Here is a 15406-nt window from a genome sequence, read left to right as displayed (position 1 = left end):
AAGCTTTTGGCAGTTCGATTCAGCAGAGGCTCCTGACATACTTAGTAGTTCCTGTCCTAGCAGTCGGAGACCGAACGGAATGTCCAGTTCTCAGTGACAGCCCCAAAGTGAAGGGAAATGGCCAAGCTCTTGGCCCCCTGGGATTTGCATCTAGACCACTTTTGCTCCCTGACCATCCGGGAAATCTAGGTGTCTCAGAGAACACAGGCCGTTTCCTCCTGTCTCCGATCACAGTGTGCTGGGATTAAATGCCTGCTTGTTGGCTCAAGTCCCCTCGTGTTCCTCTGTGTTCAGTCTTTGGGAGAATGCATTAACCTTGTCACATGAGCATGAGTAATCATGGCCTTTTCCTCCTTGACTCTGAAATCTGGGGCTGCATGTTAAGTGTGGAAGAACTTGTTGCAAGCCCAGGGATGCAGACTGGCCTTCTGCATTTTTAAGGCCCCACTTCTCAGAGGTGGGCCTCTGCTTAGATGCCATCTCAAATCCCCACCGCCTGCCACCTGCCAGCTAGTGGTTTTGCAAACACAGAGAACAGCGGGATCCTTATAAGTCCAAAAAGTGCACAAAATCAACCTTGTTCCTTTTGTCGATTTCAAATGAATCCTCAAGATGATGACTGACATAGGTAGGAGAAGGAATTCCGACTTTATAGGTGGGAAAACTGGGCTTCCTTTATAAGCAGTGACCTACCGCGGGTCCCAGCCCCCAGGGTCAGAGAACAGCGGAGCTGCACACGACCTTGGGGAACTAGCCCCGCGCACCTGCCTGGTTCCTTTCCAGAGTCGACTGCCCCAAGGCCTGTGGGACTCGTGCTTCCTGCAGGCTGTCGGCACCTGGAGATGTTATGCACCCCAGCATTATTAAATGCTTGAGTTATAGCATCATATGGCTGGCAGGGGTCTTCAGAGGTTTCCTAGGAGCTCCAGGCAAATATTTGTCCGTCTTTTTCTTGCAAATGTCAAGGGAAGGGAGATTCCGTGACCTGCTTTATTGAAACTGGACTAATAGGATGTGGGATCTGGAGCGGTTGGTCTCTTCAAATTAAAGGCAAATCAAAATGACAAGCAAATCAAAATGAAAGGGCAGATGCAGAAGAGAGCAGGGCTTTGTGATTCTGTTTGGGGCTTTTCTTGTCCAACCAGCCTACATCACCTATGCTGGAGGAGCTGATGGACAGCCCCAAAGACTGAACACGGAGGAACACCAGGGGTCTCTAGCCAACAAGCATCCCTGCATGGCCCCCCTACCTGCCGTCCACCATCCTGTTCAGGTGTAGACAGAGATCCCATTATTTCAGGTCTGCGTTCTGCTTACTGCATAGCCCCCTCACCAGGATGTTTCCTCTGCCATAATTGCTAGGTAGGACATGCCACAACTGACCGAGTTCCTTTGGTTGAAGTTAATAAAGTGATAAACGTCTTTGGTCAAAGTTCATGGCTTAGCACTTGATCTGTTTATTTTAATGTGGATGAGCACGTTTTTGATTGGATTCTTGAGAATGTGCCCTGGAAAGTTATATCCAGAAGGAAAAAAAAGGTTAGCTCAAAGACTTGTCCTCGGGAAAATGATGAAGTCGGCAAAGCCCTGGTTCTGTTTCTCCCCAGCTGACCTGTGCTGTGTCCACGGGGTGGCCCCAGCCTGCCAGCCGGCCCGTCGGGGCCTTACTGTGCGGGGCCAGCCCATGTCATGCTGTGTCTCCAGCCTTCTGCTGCCTGTTCTCCTTGGAGAGAGTCATTTCTGCCCCCTGCCTCCTTAATGTTTTTTGAGCAACCTCATGAAAACAGCATTTTGATTTAGGATTTTGTTTTGTTTTGTTTTCTGAAAAGAAATCACTGTAGCACTAAGCCAGGGCCTTCTGGATGGTTCCAGCAGATGTTCTCTGTACTCATGGAAGGTTGAACGCCAGGGGGTCCAGGTCAAACACAAGCTTCCTCTTTATTTGTTTAGCCATTCCCCTTGGAATCCTTGATGACCCTGTATGGGAAGCTTTATTTCTCCACATGTACCCACTCCTGCCACTCCAGAATCTCATTCAGCTTTTGGAGCCACACAGAGACAAGCCATCTGCAGAATGCCCAGATGTGGTTCACGTGGCTTGAGCTCCTATCCTTAGTATTAACACCAGATACTATGTGGCCTCCTCTCGAAAAAGTGTTTAAAAAATACTATATCTTTGGCTGGTTTTCATTTTCTGTAGATGGTTAAATGTAATTTCAAAAGTAACCTAAAGTTAATAGGAAGTTGACAACGGCAGAACTCCTAGTATCTGTGCATGGTCCTCTCTCCTGGGAGAGTGACGGATTTGAGTTTGTGGGCTGCCCTGCGACTCAGAACAGGAGATAAGGTTTTAGTTCAAGGCAACCAAGGAGGACTCAGTGCCAGGAGAGGCTAACTGAATACATAGGAACCGTGAAGTGAAGCAGGATCACCCCTAACAATGCATACCGCCAGAACACGCCCAGACTACGACCCCCAAAACAGCCCATCTCCCTCCCTCCGGCTCCTTGTTCACACTTTTGGAGGCTTTTGTGAAATAGGACCCAGAAGGCAAAGCCAGGCTAAGGGGAGGCTGAGGAGATAGGATTGGAGTGGTGTCCAAAGACCCCCTGCCCCGAGGAGGATTTGAGTATTTTATTGGAATATTGTTGAATATTTCAGACTGCGAGAGCTAAGCCATTACATCAGTCTCAACTTGGTGTCAGCTGCATGTTGATGTTTTATTTGGATGGATGACTATATCACATTTTGGCAAGAGGGGCTCTTACTTGTTGGAGGCCAGAAAAAGGGGAAGGAGATGGGTCTAGAAGTGGAGGGCAGAACGTGTGTGTCTCTGTGTGTGGAGTGTCATTGTCTTTCACCTGCAGGCTGACAGTGGAAATAGGAATAGGTAGTGTCTACATGCGCATCCCTCTTCTTAAAAGGATACAGGTACATGACTGTCCCTGTCCCTTACTCCTGTTGTCATTACAAAATTGGTGATTGAATAGAAGCTTCTGATTGCACTGCTCTTTTCTTCCAATTCTGGTTGGTCACCTCCTTTTAATAATTAATATCCTAAAAGCATTAGGGTAAATAGAATTTCACAAGATAGCAATTGGAAGTATAGCTGTGTAACTGGGGAAAATCATATCTCTGTAGCTTAAAGAGGAGATCTTAGTCCTTCTCACCTGGCCCGAAAGCTCTGCCTCTAAAGCGAGTGGTATTCTTGGTCACCAGCAGAATCCGGGTTCCTCCACTCCCTTGCCCATCTTCTCCTCTGAAGGACATTCCAGACCCTCTTTCTTTCCTTTTTCAGTTTTCCTACTTGGAGAAGCTCCTGCTGGTTCACGGCGCCTGGAGCTACAACCGGGTGACCAAGTGCATCTTGTACTGTTTCTACAAGAACGTGGTGCTCTACATCATTGAGGTGAGCAGGGCTGGCCCCTTCCTTCAGGAGGAGGGTCCTTATCAGAGGGACATTAGGTGACTTCAAGGAAGGGTTTTGTTCAAAACATAAAAGATGCTCCCCTGACATGTAAAAACCTATGACATCCACTCAGCCTCTTTGAAGCTGGGGACACCTTTCAGATCTAGTTTTGTTGGACCAAAAGTCAGACGTCCATGGCTGCCTTCTTCACAGAATGTGCCCTTCTCTCTCTCCCTGGTGGACAGACGGACAGGGCAAGGCCCTCTGCTCTGCATGTCCCTCCTGCTGTCACTCACACCCTCGCCCAACCCTCAATGGCCAAAGCCTGGCAGCAGACATTGGCACCTGGCGTGGTGGGTGCTGAGTCGTTCCTAGGCAACCTAGTCTGGTTTTTCTTCACTGAATGGAAGGGTTTCTTGCTGGATGTCTCACGGACTCTGCAGGCTTCCTGAGCTTTTGGTTCTTGCTTCTGGGACATGTGGATGCTGCCGCTTTAGCTGGGAGGATGTGGGATTGAGTGGGGAGGAAGCCAGGAACATAATTAAAAATGTCTCAATGAACGCATTGAGTCGCCAGCCTGTTTTTCAAGACGTGGATTAGGCTGTAAGTGAAATACACACGCTGGTTGGAGAGACCAGTGGGGCAGAGGTGCTGGCCCAGGGCCGAGTGGAAAGGACACTTCAAGTTCCGCTCCGATGGGAGCACCAGCCACCTCGTTCCTCCTCCTTTGGAGCAGCTCTACTATAAAGGTGTGGCCGTCACGACTAAGAGATTTCCAGATGTGTTTAGGAAAGAGGCAACAGGCAGTCACTCTGGGGAAATAGGGAAGCAGTGGTCATTGTGTGTGGTGTGGGTTATTTTGTGTCTGGTTTCTCCACTCTTGGCAGAAATAATAACCGAGGCATAGATCCACTGTTTCTGATGTGGTCCCTGAAAAGGCTCAGCTCAGATCGTTGGACACGGGGTTTGCTAGTGGAACTGCGGTTAACCATTTCTTGACCAAATCATCTGCTCCTTCCTGTTGAAGAGTCAGCTCAGACCTAGAGGTTTGCATCCCTCCCTCTGTAGCCAGTTTGGAGAAGGCAATGGCACCCCACTCCAGTATTCTCACCTGGAAAATCCCATGGATGGAGGAGCCTGGTAGGCTGCAGTCCATGGGGTCGCTAAGAGTCAGACATGACTGAGGGACTTCACTTTCACTTTCTGTAGCCAAACTCCTACCAAGTAATTTCCCCAAGTTGCATAGGTTGTTCACTGCACAAGGCTGCCCAGCCAAAGCGGCTGAAACATAGGAAAACCTAGAAGAAGGGATATGTTTTTCTTACCCCCACATAGGGCAGCCCGCTTGCCTCTTCTGCTCATCTGGTGCTGCCGTGTTCAACTCCACCCTCTCTGAGTAAGAGCTTTCAGATGTTACCCATCATAGATGCTGTGGTTTCTGCCTTCTTTCTGTCCGCATTCTTACAGTTCCCTTTTGGTGCTTAAAGATGCTTTCCAGCCGCCTCCCCACAGCCTTTTCTGCATCTGTAACAGGAGTCACTCCTGAGTGTCACTCGGGGTCACAGATAATTGGGGCTGTGGTCTGGGGAGAGGAGCACCGAGGCCCTGGTGTCAGCAAGTTCCCATGTGTCAGTGTGTCTCATGTGCACGTTCGTCTCCTGAAGCTGCTGGCTTCAGAAGCTTGCACAATAATCTGGTTTTCCTCATGATCAGCACATTACAGATAGTCTAGACTTCTTATCAGAACCGTCCCCATGAAGCCTCAACCCTGGAGCTTTCCAGAGCTTCCTTGGGGGCCCTTCTTAGTCATTGACACCTACTATCTTGGCTTTTTCCTTTTAAAAAAAGAAAAGCTTCCAGTGAGCTGACTCTGAGACGAGTATAATTTCAGTCTGTCTGAAAAATTCTGTTTGGCACACTTTCAACTCTGAACATGCCAGGCAAGTTCCTTACATTAATATTGGCTATTGTGGCTGAGCAGCAGGGGTTAAACAGTCTTGCATAATCAGGCTCTTAAAACATTATATATAAAATACAATGTCTCCACTGCTCTATGCCCAATTTTCTCCTTGGTATGGCTGGGGGGCTCTTCATTTTAAAATAGGAAACGAAATCCTTCCTGAGCCCAGACAGAGTACTGACTCAGACTGCGTCTGCCATTGCTGCATAACCTTCATGGCATCAGTGGGTGCGCTTCAAGCATAATTCAAACATAGGAAAGTACTACGTGCATGCTGTTTTAGTGTATTTTGAGCTGAAAGATCAAAGATGGTTATAATTTGATTTGTTCATTTGCAATCAAAAGTTTTGCATTCTAAAGGTTACCTTGTAGTTAATTACTTATGGGAGAATAAATTAAATATATTGTGTATTTTTCTTAAATGGTTTTCTTGTAACTCAAGAAGAAACTCTTTGCAATAGCCAGGACATTCTCATCTCAGATGCCCTGTGATACATGTAACTGTCACTTAAAAATACAAACCTGAAATAATTTGCCAACTAAAAAAGGTATCAATACAATACAAAGCTATCATGCATGCACACACACGCATAGGCCATGAGTAGGAGAATCATTTGTTGTTACTGTTTAGTTGCAAAGTCATACCCAGTTCTTCGTGACCCCATGGACTGTAACCTACCAGGCTCCTCTGTCCATTGGATTCTTCAGGCAAGAATACTGGAGTGAGTTGCCATTTCCTCCTCCAGGGGATCTTCCCAACCCAAGGATCAAACCCATGTCTCCTGCATTGCAGGTGGATTCTTTACCACTGATCCACCATGGAAGCTACCAAGAAGGTTCATTACATGACTTAAATTAACAATGAAAGTGTTAGACACAGGAACCCTTGACAAGTTTGAAGAGAGGAGTTGAATTCATTCACTCATTCGTTGCCAACAATTTGGAGCACCCATGCTCCAAATTCTGTGCCAGGCAGTGGGACTGCTCAGATGTATGTTTCAGAAAGCCCATCCTGCCTGCATTAGAGATGCTTGAATGGGCAGACATCACCGTTTTAAAGTATAATTAATACACCGTGAGATATACCATTTCTTGGTGTACAGTTCCATGAATTAAAATGGAGTTTTTATCATTAGAAACTAATAGGCAGTTTTCTGTCTGCCTCTTACAGATGATGACAAACAAAAATGTCACAGAGAGTCCTGTGGATGGACAATGATAATGGTTGCAGAGCAGTGTGAATGTATATGGTGGCGCAATGGTAAAGAACCTGCCTGCCAATGCAGGAGACGAGATGTGGGTTTGATCCCTGGGTTGGGAAGATCCCCTGGAGGAGTAAATGGCCACCCACTCCAGTGCTCTTGCCTGGAGAATCCCATGGACACAGGAGCCTGGAGAGCTACAGTCCATGGGGTCGCAAAGAGTCAGACACGAATGACTGAGCACACATGTGTGGATGTATGTACTGATGTCACTGAACTACACACTTGGAAATGGTTAAGACGGTGAACTTTATGTGAATTTTGCCACAATTTTTTGCTAGAATGTCACAAGCATTTGGCTGCTTTAGTCACATTGAGGGGAAACCAAAAAAATGCACATCAGCTTATTGAAGGCTTGAGAGACAAACTTTACGTGTAGTTTTGTACTAAAACTAAGCGGATGCTGAGTTTAATGGCTGTGACCAGATGGACTATACTTCTCAGAAGCAGAAACCTTCTCATGGGGCTGACTTGGGAGAGAGGGATGGCTTCACAAGCTGGCCAAGCAGGTGGGACCCCTATCAGCCAGTTGGAGGGGAGTGTGCTTTGAATTAGCAGAAGCGAGGAGGGCATGGGTGGCCTCTGGAGTGGCCAGAGGAGGGGTCTGGAAGCCAGACAGGAGCTCTGTTGCTCTTGGAGGCTGGGGTTCAGTTTTCATTCTGAAATAGGCATGTTCCACAGGTAAAGCAGCTCCAGAAAATGTGTCTGTCAGTGTGGCAGACAGATGGTAAGCTGAGACCTTTAATGTACTTCTGTAGTTTTAACCTGGGGCGTGAATCCTGGCCATCATGAAGGTGAGCAGTTGGTGGTTCCTAATACAGAGAATAACCATGACACATAGGTATCGAAGTGAAAAAAAAAAACGAGAATTTTTATACCACTTAGAGTGAGTGCCTACTTATTTTTGGCACCATATATAAGAAATTTTAATGTTTTCTTGGGGTCATTAAATTGGTATCGAACACAGGCCAGGAAATGGGATGCATATCAGCCTGGTGGTCTGGAAATATTACCACCTAATAAGAAATAGAGATTTAAACTATTGCATTTTGGGGTTGTGGTAAAGAACCCTCCTGCAAACACAAGTAGATGTAAGACACACAGGTTTGATCACTGGGTTAGGAAGATCCCCTGGAGGAGGGCACAGCAACTCACTCCAGTATTCTTGCCTAAAGAGTCCCGTGGACAAAGGAGCCCGACAGTCTACAGTTCACAGGGTCGCAAGGAGTTGGACACGACTGAATCGACTTAGTATGCACACATGGGATCCAGATGAACAAGACAGAGCCCTGGCTTCTGGAGTCAAGTGAGGGGATACAAAGACAAGCACCCACCACTCAGACGACTTCCAGGAAGATGCTTGCAATGAGATCTGTCAGAAGGCGTGCTTCACATCCAGGAAGGGTGGCAGCCTCCAAGTTCTGTGATGAAACAAGTCAACACCTGAAGGATAAGGAGAGGCTGGAGGGGAAGTTTAGACCCATGTACCAGGGGGAGCCCACACCTGCTGTTCCCATCCCATTCCCTGTTTATTTCAGCTCTGTAGAGAAATAATACAAGTAAACAATAGGGGAAAAGTACATTTTGTTGGGATTTTATGTTTCAGTGGGAAGGCGGCTGCAGAACTAGTTAGACATGGGCTCAGGACCAGCCTCTCAAAGCCTAGTTGGTCGCTGCTGGTCCTTAGAGCTGGGAGTGTGTTAGCAGAAGCCGAGGGGAGGAGAAAGAGAGAGGAACAGTCACCAAGCCAGAGAAGTCTTAGCAGTCTGGAGGGATCCCCCCACCAGATAGCCGAGCACTTTGAACTTTATAAAAATAGACTCTTACTGCTTTTTACAGGTGACAATATATACTTTTTTAATGATGTTTTCGCAGCTGCTTTACCTAAGAGGATCGTTATAAAGATTCAGCGTTCTGGAAGAAAAAAGTATTCAGCCATGGCTGTTATAAAAATTGAGTCTCTAACTCCATAAAATGTTTAAGCCTCCCTGGAATTTAAAAAAAAAAAAAAGAGGCGCAAGTCCAAAAACAAAAAAAAGACTTCGAGAGCTCTACAGTATGCATTATTCCAGGTGACCACGTTTCCCCACCACCTGGTATTTGGGCCAAAAAAGGAAAAACAAAACAAAACACCCAAACCCAGCAAAGTGTCCAGCTCATCACGTCTGGTCTGCATTAAAGCTCACAGGTTCCAACTCGCTTCCCTTCGTGAAGGCCTCCTGCTTCCAGAGACAGCTCCACACAGGGCAGTACTGGGTGCTTCTCTATCCACCAGATCAGTGGGAACGTCCAGGCGCAATGAGTGACCAGCACCCAATAAACACACACTCAACTGAATGGGTTTCAGTAGAGGCCAGCCTCTAGAAAACTATCAGACTTTCTGGTTTTCTTGTTTGTTTGTTTGTTTTTTGTTTTGGGGATAGAGGGGAAGGTTTGCACTTTGTACTGTGTGTCTTGCCTTTTAGGAAATGCCTTTCTGGTCTAACCTTAAATCTTTCCTGGTGGAATTTTCACATGGAGAACTATCCCCTCCAAGTATTAGACAGTTAATTCATTTTACAGTGTGTTGAATCTCATCTTTTGAGAGTGAAGTATAATTTTGATTGCATTCTTTACACACTTTATGGGCTTCCCAGGTGACTCAGTAGTAAACAATCCACCTGCCAATGCAGGAGACGAGATATGGGTTCAATCCCTGGGTTGGGAAGATCCCCTAAGAAGGAAATGACAAACCATTCCAGTATTCTTGCCATGGACAGAGAAGTCTAGCAGGTACAGTCCATGGGGTCACAAAGAATCGGACATGACTGAGCACATGAGCACACACACTTTCCTACTCAAACTAACTTCTATTTTAGCTGAAACTCTCAAATAGACTTTTCACTCACAGGAAGTTGATTTTACCAGTTAGGTTTTTCATCCACTGTTTTTTCTTGCCATTTTCCTGTTTGATTTTCTCTCCTGAAATGCATTTTCTCCTTTCCTTTCTTCTGCCAGTAGAGACTAGGTTTCCTAAAACTATTGAAACCAGGTTTTCTTTCATTTTTTAAGTATAAATTTATTCATTTCAATTGGAGGCTAATTACTTTGCAATATTGTATTGGTTTTGCCATACATCAACATGAATCTGCCACGGTGTACACATGCTCCCCATCCTGAACCCCCCTCCCCTTATCATCCCTCTGGGTCATCCCTGTGCACCAGCCCCGAGCATCCTGTATGCTGTGTGGAACCTGGACTGGCGATTTGTTTCACATATGATATTATACATGCTTCAATGCCATTCTCCCGAATCATCCCACCCTCGCCCTCTCCCACAGAGTCCAAAAGACTGTTCTATACATCTGTGTCTCTTTTGCTGTCTCGTATATAGGGTTATTGTTACCATCTTTCTAAATTCCATGTATATGCATTAGTATACTGTATTGGTATTTTTCTTTCTGGCTTACTTCATTCTGTATAATCGGCTCCAGTTTCATCCATCTCGTTAGAACTGATTCAAATGTATTCTTTTTAATGGCTGAGTAATACTCCATTGTGTATATGTACCACAGCTTTCTTATCCATTTGTCTGCTGATGGACATCTTGGTTGCTTCCATGTCCTGGCTATTATAAACAGTGCTGCGATGAACATTGGGGTACACGTGTCTCTTTAAATTCCGGTTTCCTCAGTGTGTATGCCCAGCAGTGGGATTGCTGGGTCATAAGGCAGTTCTATTTCCAGTTTTTTAAGGAATCTCTACACTGTTCTTCATAGTGGCTGTTCAGTTCAGTTCAGTTCAGTCACTCAGTCATGTCCAACTCTTTGCGACCCATGAATCGCAGCACACCAGGCCTCCCTGTCCACCACCAACTCCCGGAGTTCACTCAGATTCATGTCCAGCGAGTCAGTGATGCCATCCAGCCATCTCATCCTCTGTTGTCCCCTTCTCCTCCTGCCCCCAACCCATCCCAGCATCAAAGTCTTTTCCAATGAGTCAACTCTTCGCATGAGGTGGCCAAAGTACTGGAGCTTCAGCTTAAGCATCATTCCTTCCAAAGAAATCCCAGGGCTGATCTCCTTCAAAATGGACTGGTTGGATCTCCTTGCAGTCCAAGGGACTCTCAAGAGTCTTTTCCAACACCACAGTTCAAAAGCATCAATTCTTCTTCACTCAGCCTTCTTCACAGTCCAACTTTCACATCCATACATGACTAGTGGAAAAACCATAGCCTTGACTAGATGGACCTTAGTTGGCAAAGTAATGTCTCTGTACTAGTCTGTATTGCCACCAACAGTGTAAGAAAGTTCCCTTTTCTCCACACCCTCTCCAGCATTTATTGCTTGTAGACTTTTGGATCGCAGCCATTCTGACTGGTGTGAAATGGTACCTCATTGTGGTTTTGATTTGCATTTCTCTGATAATGCGTGATGTTGAGCATCTTTTCATGTGTTTGTTAGCCATCTGTATGTCTTCTTTGGAGAAGTGTCTGTTTAGTTCTTTGGCCCATTTTTTGATTGGGTCATTTATTTTTCTGGAATTGAGCTGCAGGAGTTGCTTGTATATTTCTGAGATTAATCCTTTGCCAGTTGCTTCATTTACTATTATTTTCTCCCATTCTGAAGGCTGTCTTTTCACCTTGCTTATAGTTTCCTTTGTTGTGCAGAAGCTTTTAATTTTAATTAGGTCCCATTTGTTTATTTTTGCTTTTATTTCCAATATTCTGGGAGGTGGGTCATAGAGGATCCTGCTGTGATGTATGTCGGAGAGTGTTTTGCCTATGTTCTCCTCTAGGAGTTTTATAGTTTCTGATCTTACATTTAGATCTTTAATCCATTTTGAGTTTATTTTTGTGTATGGTGTTAGAAAGTGTTCTAGTTTCATTCTTTTACAAGTGGTTGACCAGTTTTCCCAGCACCACTTGTTAAAGAGATTATCTTTTCTCCATTGTATATTCTTGCCTCCTTTGTCAAAGGTAAGGTGTCCATAGGTGTGTGGATTTATCTTTGGGATTTCTATTTTGTTCCATTGATCTATATTTCTGTCTTTGTGTCAGTACCATACTGTCTTGATGACTGTGGCTTTGTAGTAGAGCCTGAAGTCAGGCAGGTTGATTCATCCAGTTCCAGTCTTCTTTCTCAAGATTGCTTTGGCTATTCGAGGTTTTATGTATTTCCATACAAATTGTGAAATTATTTGTTCTAGCTCTGTGAAAAATACCGTTGGTAGCTTGATAAGGATTGCGTTGAATCTATAGATTGCTTTGGGTGGTATACTCATTTTCACTATACTAATTCTTCTGATCCATGAACACGGTATACCATTTCTCCATCTGTTAGTGTCCTCTTTGATTTCTTTCACCATTGTTTTATAGTTTTCTATATAGAGGTCTTTAGTTTCTTTAGGTAGATATATTCCTAAGTATTTTATTCTTTTCATTGCAATGGTAAATGGAATTGTCTCCTTAATTTCTTTTTCTATTTTCTCATTATTAGTGTCTAGGAATGCAAGGGATTTCTGTGTATTGATTTTATATCCTGCAACTTTACTATATTCATTGATTAGTTCTAGTAATTTTCTGGTGGAGTCTTTAGGGTTTTCTAAGTAGAGTATCATGTCATCTGCAAACAGTGAGAGTTTTACTTCTTGTTTTCCAATTTGGATTCCTTTTATTTCTTTTTCTGCTCTGATTGCTATGGCCAAAACTTCCAAAACTATGTTGAATAGTAGTGGTGAAAGTGGTTTCCTTTCATTTTTACAGTTAATTTTGAGATAATGTCTCGGCACAAATCCATTGTGATTCCTACCTGTCTGTGTTCATCTCTGTACACTGGGGGACACTGGGCTGAGCAGGTGTGGTGGAAGGTCCAAGATCAAGAATGGAGGATTTAGGACTACCCTAGTGGTCTAGTGGTTCAGACTTTGTGCTTTTACTGCAGGGGACATGGGTTCAATCCTTAGCTGGGGATGAAGATCCCACATGCCACACAGAACAGCCAAAAACTAATTTTTAAAAAGTTTTCTAAAAAATGGAGAATTTGATTATAGACCCAGAAGATACAAAGTGACAACAGAAGGCACCTTCTATAGACAACAAAGTCGGCAGTGGCGAGGGGGCGGTAACAGTAACAGACAGAGTGTATTGATTGATGATGTGTGACTCCAATGGCAGAAAAATCTTTTCCATTATAGGTTACAAGATATTGAACATAGTTTCCTATGCTATATAGTAGGTACTTGTTGTTTACTTTATATGTAGTAGTATGTGTTTGCTAATCCCAGACTCCTAATTTATCCATCCCCTTTCCACTCTCATAACCGTAATTTTTTTTGTATCTGTGAGTCTATTTCTGTTTTGTAAATAAGTAAGATTACATGTAGAAGTGATAGTGTATGATATTTGTCTTTCTCCTGACTTCACCTAGTATGATAATCCCTAGGTCCATCCATATTGCTGCAAACGGTATTATTGCGTTCTTTTTTATGGCTAATATTTCATTCTTGGTGTGTGTGTGCATGTTTATATATATCAGATCTTCTTTATCCATAAATGTTTAACTTGCTTCCATGGCTTGACTATCTTGAATGGTGCTGCTATGAACATTGGGGTACATGTATCTTTTTGAGTTAGAGTTTTCAACTTTTTTGGATATGTGCCCAGGAGTGAGACTGCTGGGTCGTATGGTAGCATGGCTCATAGTTTTATAGGCAAGTAAAATGTAATTACTTATGGTAATGCAATTCATCTTTCTGTTTCTTGTACTTGAGAGCTTTCTGGCTTTGACTTTTAGTTGAAATCATTCCTATTAAGAAGCACCACATTAGCATGTAAGAATTAAAGATTTTAAAATTTAAAAAATAAAAAACTAAAATTAAAAAAAAAAAAAAAGAAACTCATCTTCCCTCCAGTAAAGGCCTGTACCCTTAAGTAGTAATTAATCTCTGCTGCATTCTCAAAGCTCATTTGAGCCCCTGTATTGGTTTTCCAACAGGTGCCCTTTCCTTCTTATTTCGAAGGTCCTTGCAGACCCAGTAGACTGTTTCAAGAAAGCTCAAGAGTAATGTATATATTTTCTTGCTTGATCTTTCAAACGAGGGGAAACAAAGTAGATTCATGCAATCAGATGCTGCCAGTACCTCCAAAGCATGCCATTAAAAGAATATTGATTAAATGTTGGTCTCTTTTATCTGGGGATCATTGGATTAAGTTTATCATTGCTCCTTAACTAAGCTGCATGTTGTTCTGATAATCTGTTGTGGGACACTTGTCAATTTGAAAATTGCTTTTTCACAACATGAGCTATTAATTAGAAGCTGTTACCTCATTAGTTTCACCTAATTAGTTTCCCTTATTCCTTTGAAAGTATTTATTAGTAAGGTATGCCATGTCCTATTTCATAAGGTATAATTTACAGGCACAATATTGATACTTTTTAGCATACAGTTCTGTGAATCTTAACAAATGCATTGCCACTCTCAGATATAAAACAGTGTCATCATTACCCAAACCTCCCCCAGCTCCCTTTGTATCAGCTTCTACCCCCACACCCAGTCCCTGGAAATGACTGGTCTGGTTTCTGATGCTATAGTTTTGCCTTTCTTAGAATTTCATAGGCATGTAACTGCATAGTGTGTGGTCATGCTGGCTTCTCCTTGCAGCATAATGCATTTGGGATTCATCCACGTTGTTGACAGTGTCAGTAGTTTATTCTTTTTTATTGCTGAATAGTATTCCTTTATGGTCTTCACTGGTAGCTCAGCTAGTAGAGAATCCACCTGCAATGCTGGAAACCTGGGTTCAATCCCTGGGTTGGGAAGATCCCCTGGAGGAGGGCATGGCAACCCACTCCAGTATTCTTGCCTGGAGAATCCCATGGACAGAGGAGCCTGGTGGCCTACAGTCCATGGGGTCACAAAGAGTTGGACACAACTGAGTGACTAAACACAGCACAGTATTCCTTTATAGGAATAGAGTTTCCCATGGTTGGGGAGTTCTGGAAACCCAGTCCCAGGGGTTGAGAACCAAGGGCCAGGAAGTCAATGAACTCCAGATAATATCATAGTTTAAGGAAGGGCTGGAGTCAAGTTTGAACTGGGATGACATCTTGATTTCATAATAAATCAAGATGGTGGTAGTGGACGGATGAGTCAGCCTGGTGAATGTTGTCTGCTTAACCCCTCCAGGAAGAGAAAGACCAGCGGCCAACAGACTTGTCGGCTAGAGCCACACTTCCATCCATTGTCTGGCTGGTGACCATTAGCACAGGGCACCATCACCATGGCAGCACTGGCCATGGCCAGAGGCTCCACCGGGGGGCTTTGCCTCCAGCTTGTGCCGTGCAGACTAAGCCGCAGACCACTCCCAGCCTCAGTGTCCTTCTCTGTAAAATGACGATAAGAAAGCACATGCATCAGAAAGTTGGTGAGGATTAAGTGAAATCACCATGGAAAGCCTTTAGCCAGCCACATAGCAGCCCTCACATCACATCAGCCTTTAGCATCCCTATAAGTTATTTCATATCTGATACCCTTATAGCTACACTGTGTTCACAGGCTTGAGACGCTTCTTGTCCCTGCTTCTCCCCAGAACAGGAATCTAGTTTTCTAGTCCCCCTCCCCCACAACAGGAAGACTTCTGGGGAGGAGGCATAGCTTCCCTCACTTCTTCTGTAGATGCCCTGCCCTAAGTGTGGCTCTGATTATATAATCCTAAACCCTGCAACTGCGGATAATCACTGTCGAGCAAAACAACCAGGACCAATCTCTAGATTAACTGAAAGTTTGCTTGCTTCC

The 15406-nt window shown here is 44.2% G+C and overlaps 1 protein-coding gene across 2 annotated transcripts in view; it reads left to right on the top strand.

The window, feature by feature from the left end:
- Positions 1-15406, top strand: part of LOC138446887 (phospholipid-transporting ATPase IB) — a 480129-nt gene that overhangs the window by 267865 nt on the left and 196858 nt on the right. For both annotated transcript variants that reach the window (XM_069602276.1, XM_069602277.1), the window contains exon 27: positions 3299-3409. In XM_069602276.1, the coding sequence (XP_069458377.1) occupies positions 3299-3409 (111 nt within the window). The remainder of the gene's footprint in view (positions 1-3298; positions 3410-15406) is intronic.

Source organism: Ovis canadensis, chromosome 10 (genome assembly GCF_042477335.2).
Source record: "Ovis canadensis isolate MfBH-ARS-UI-01 breed Bighorn chromosome 10, ARS-UI_OviCan_v2, whole genome shotgun sequence".
NCBI lineage: Eukaryota > Metazoa > Chordata > Mammalia > Artiodactyla > Bovidae > Ovis > Ovis canadensis.
Note: the sequence above shows the minus strand (reverse complement) of the source record. Positions and strands in the feature narration are given on the sequence as shown.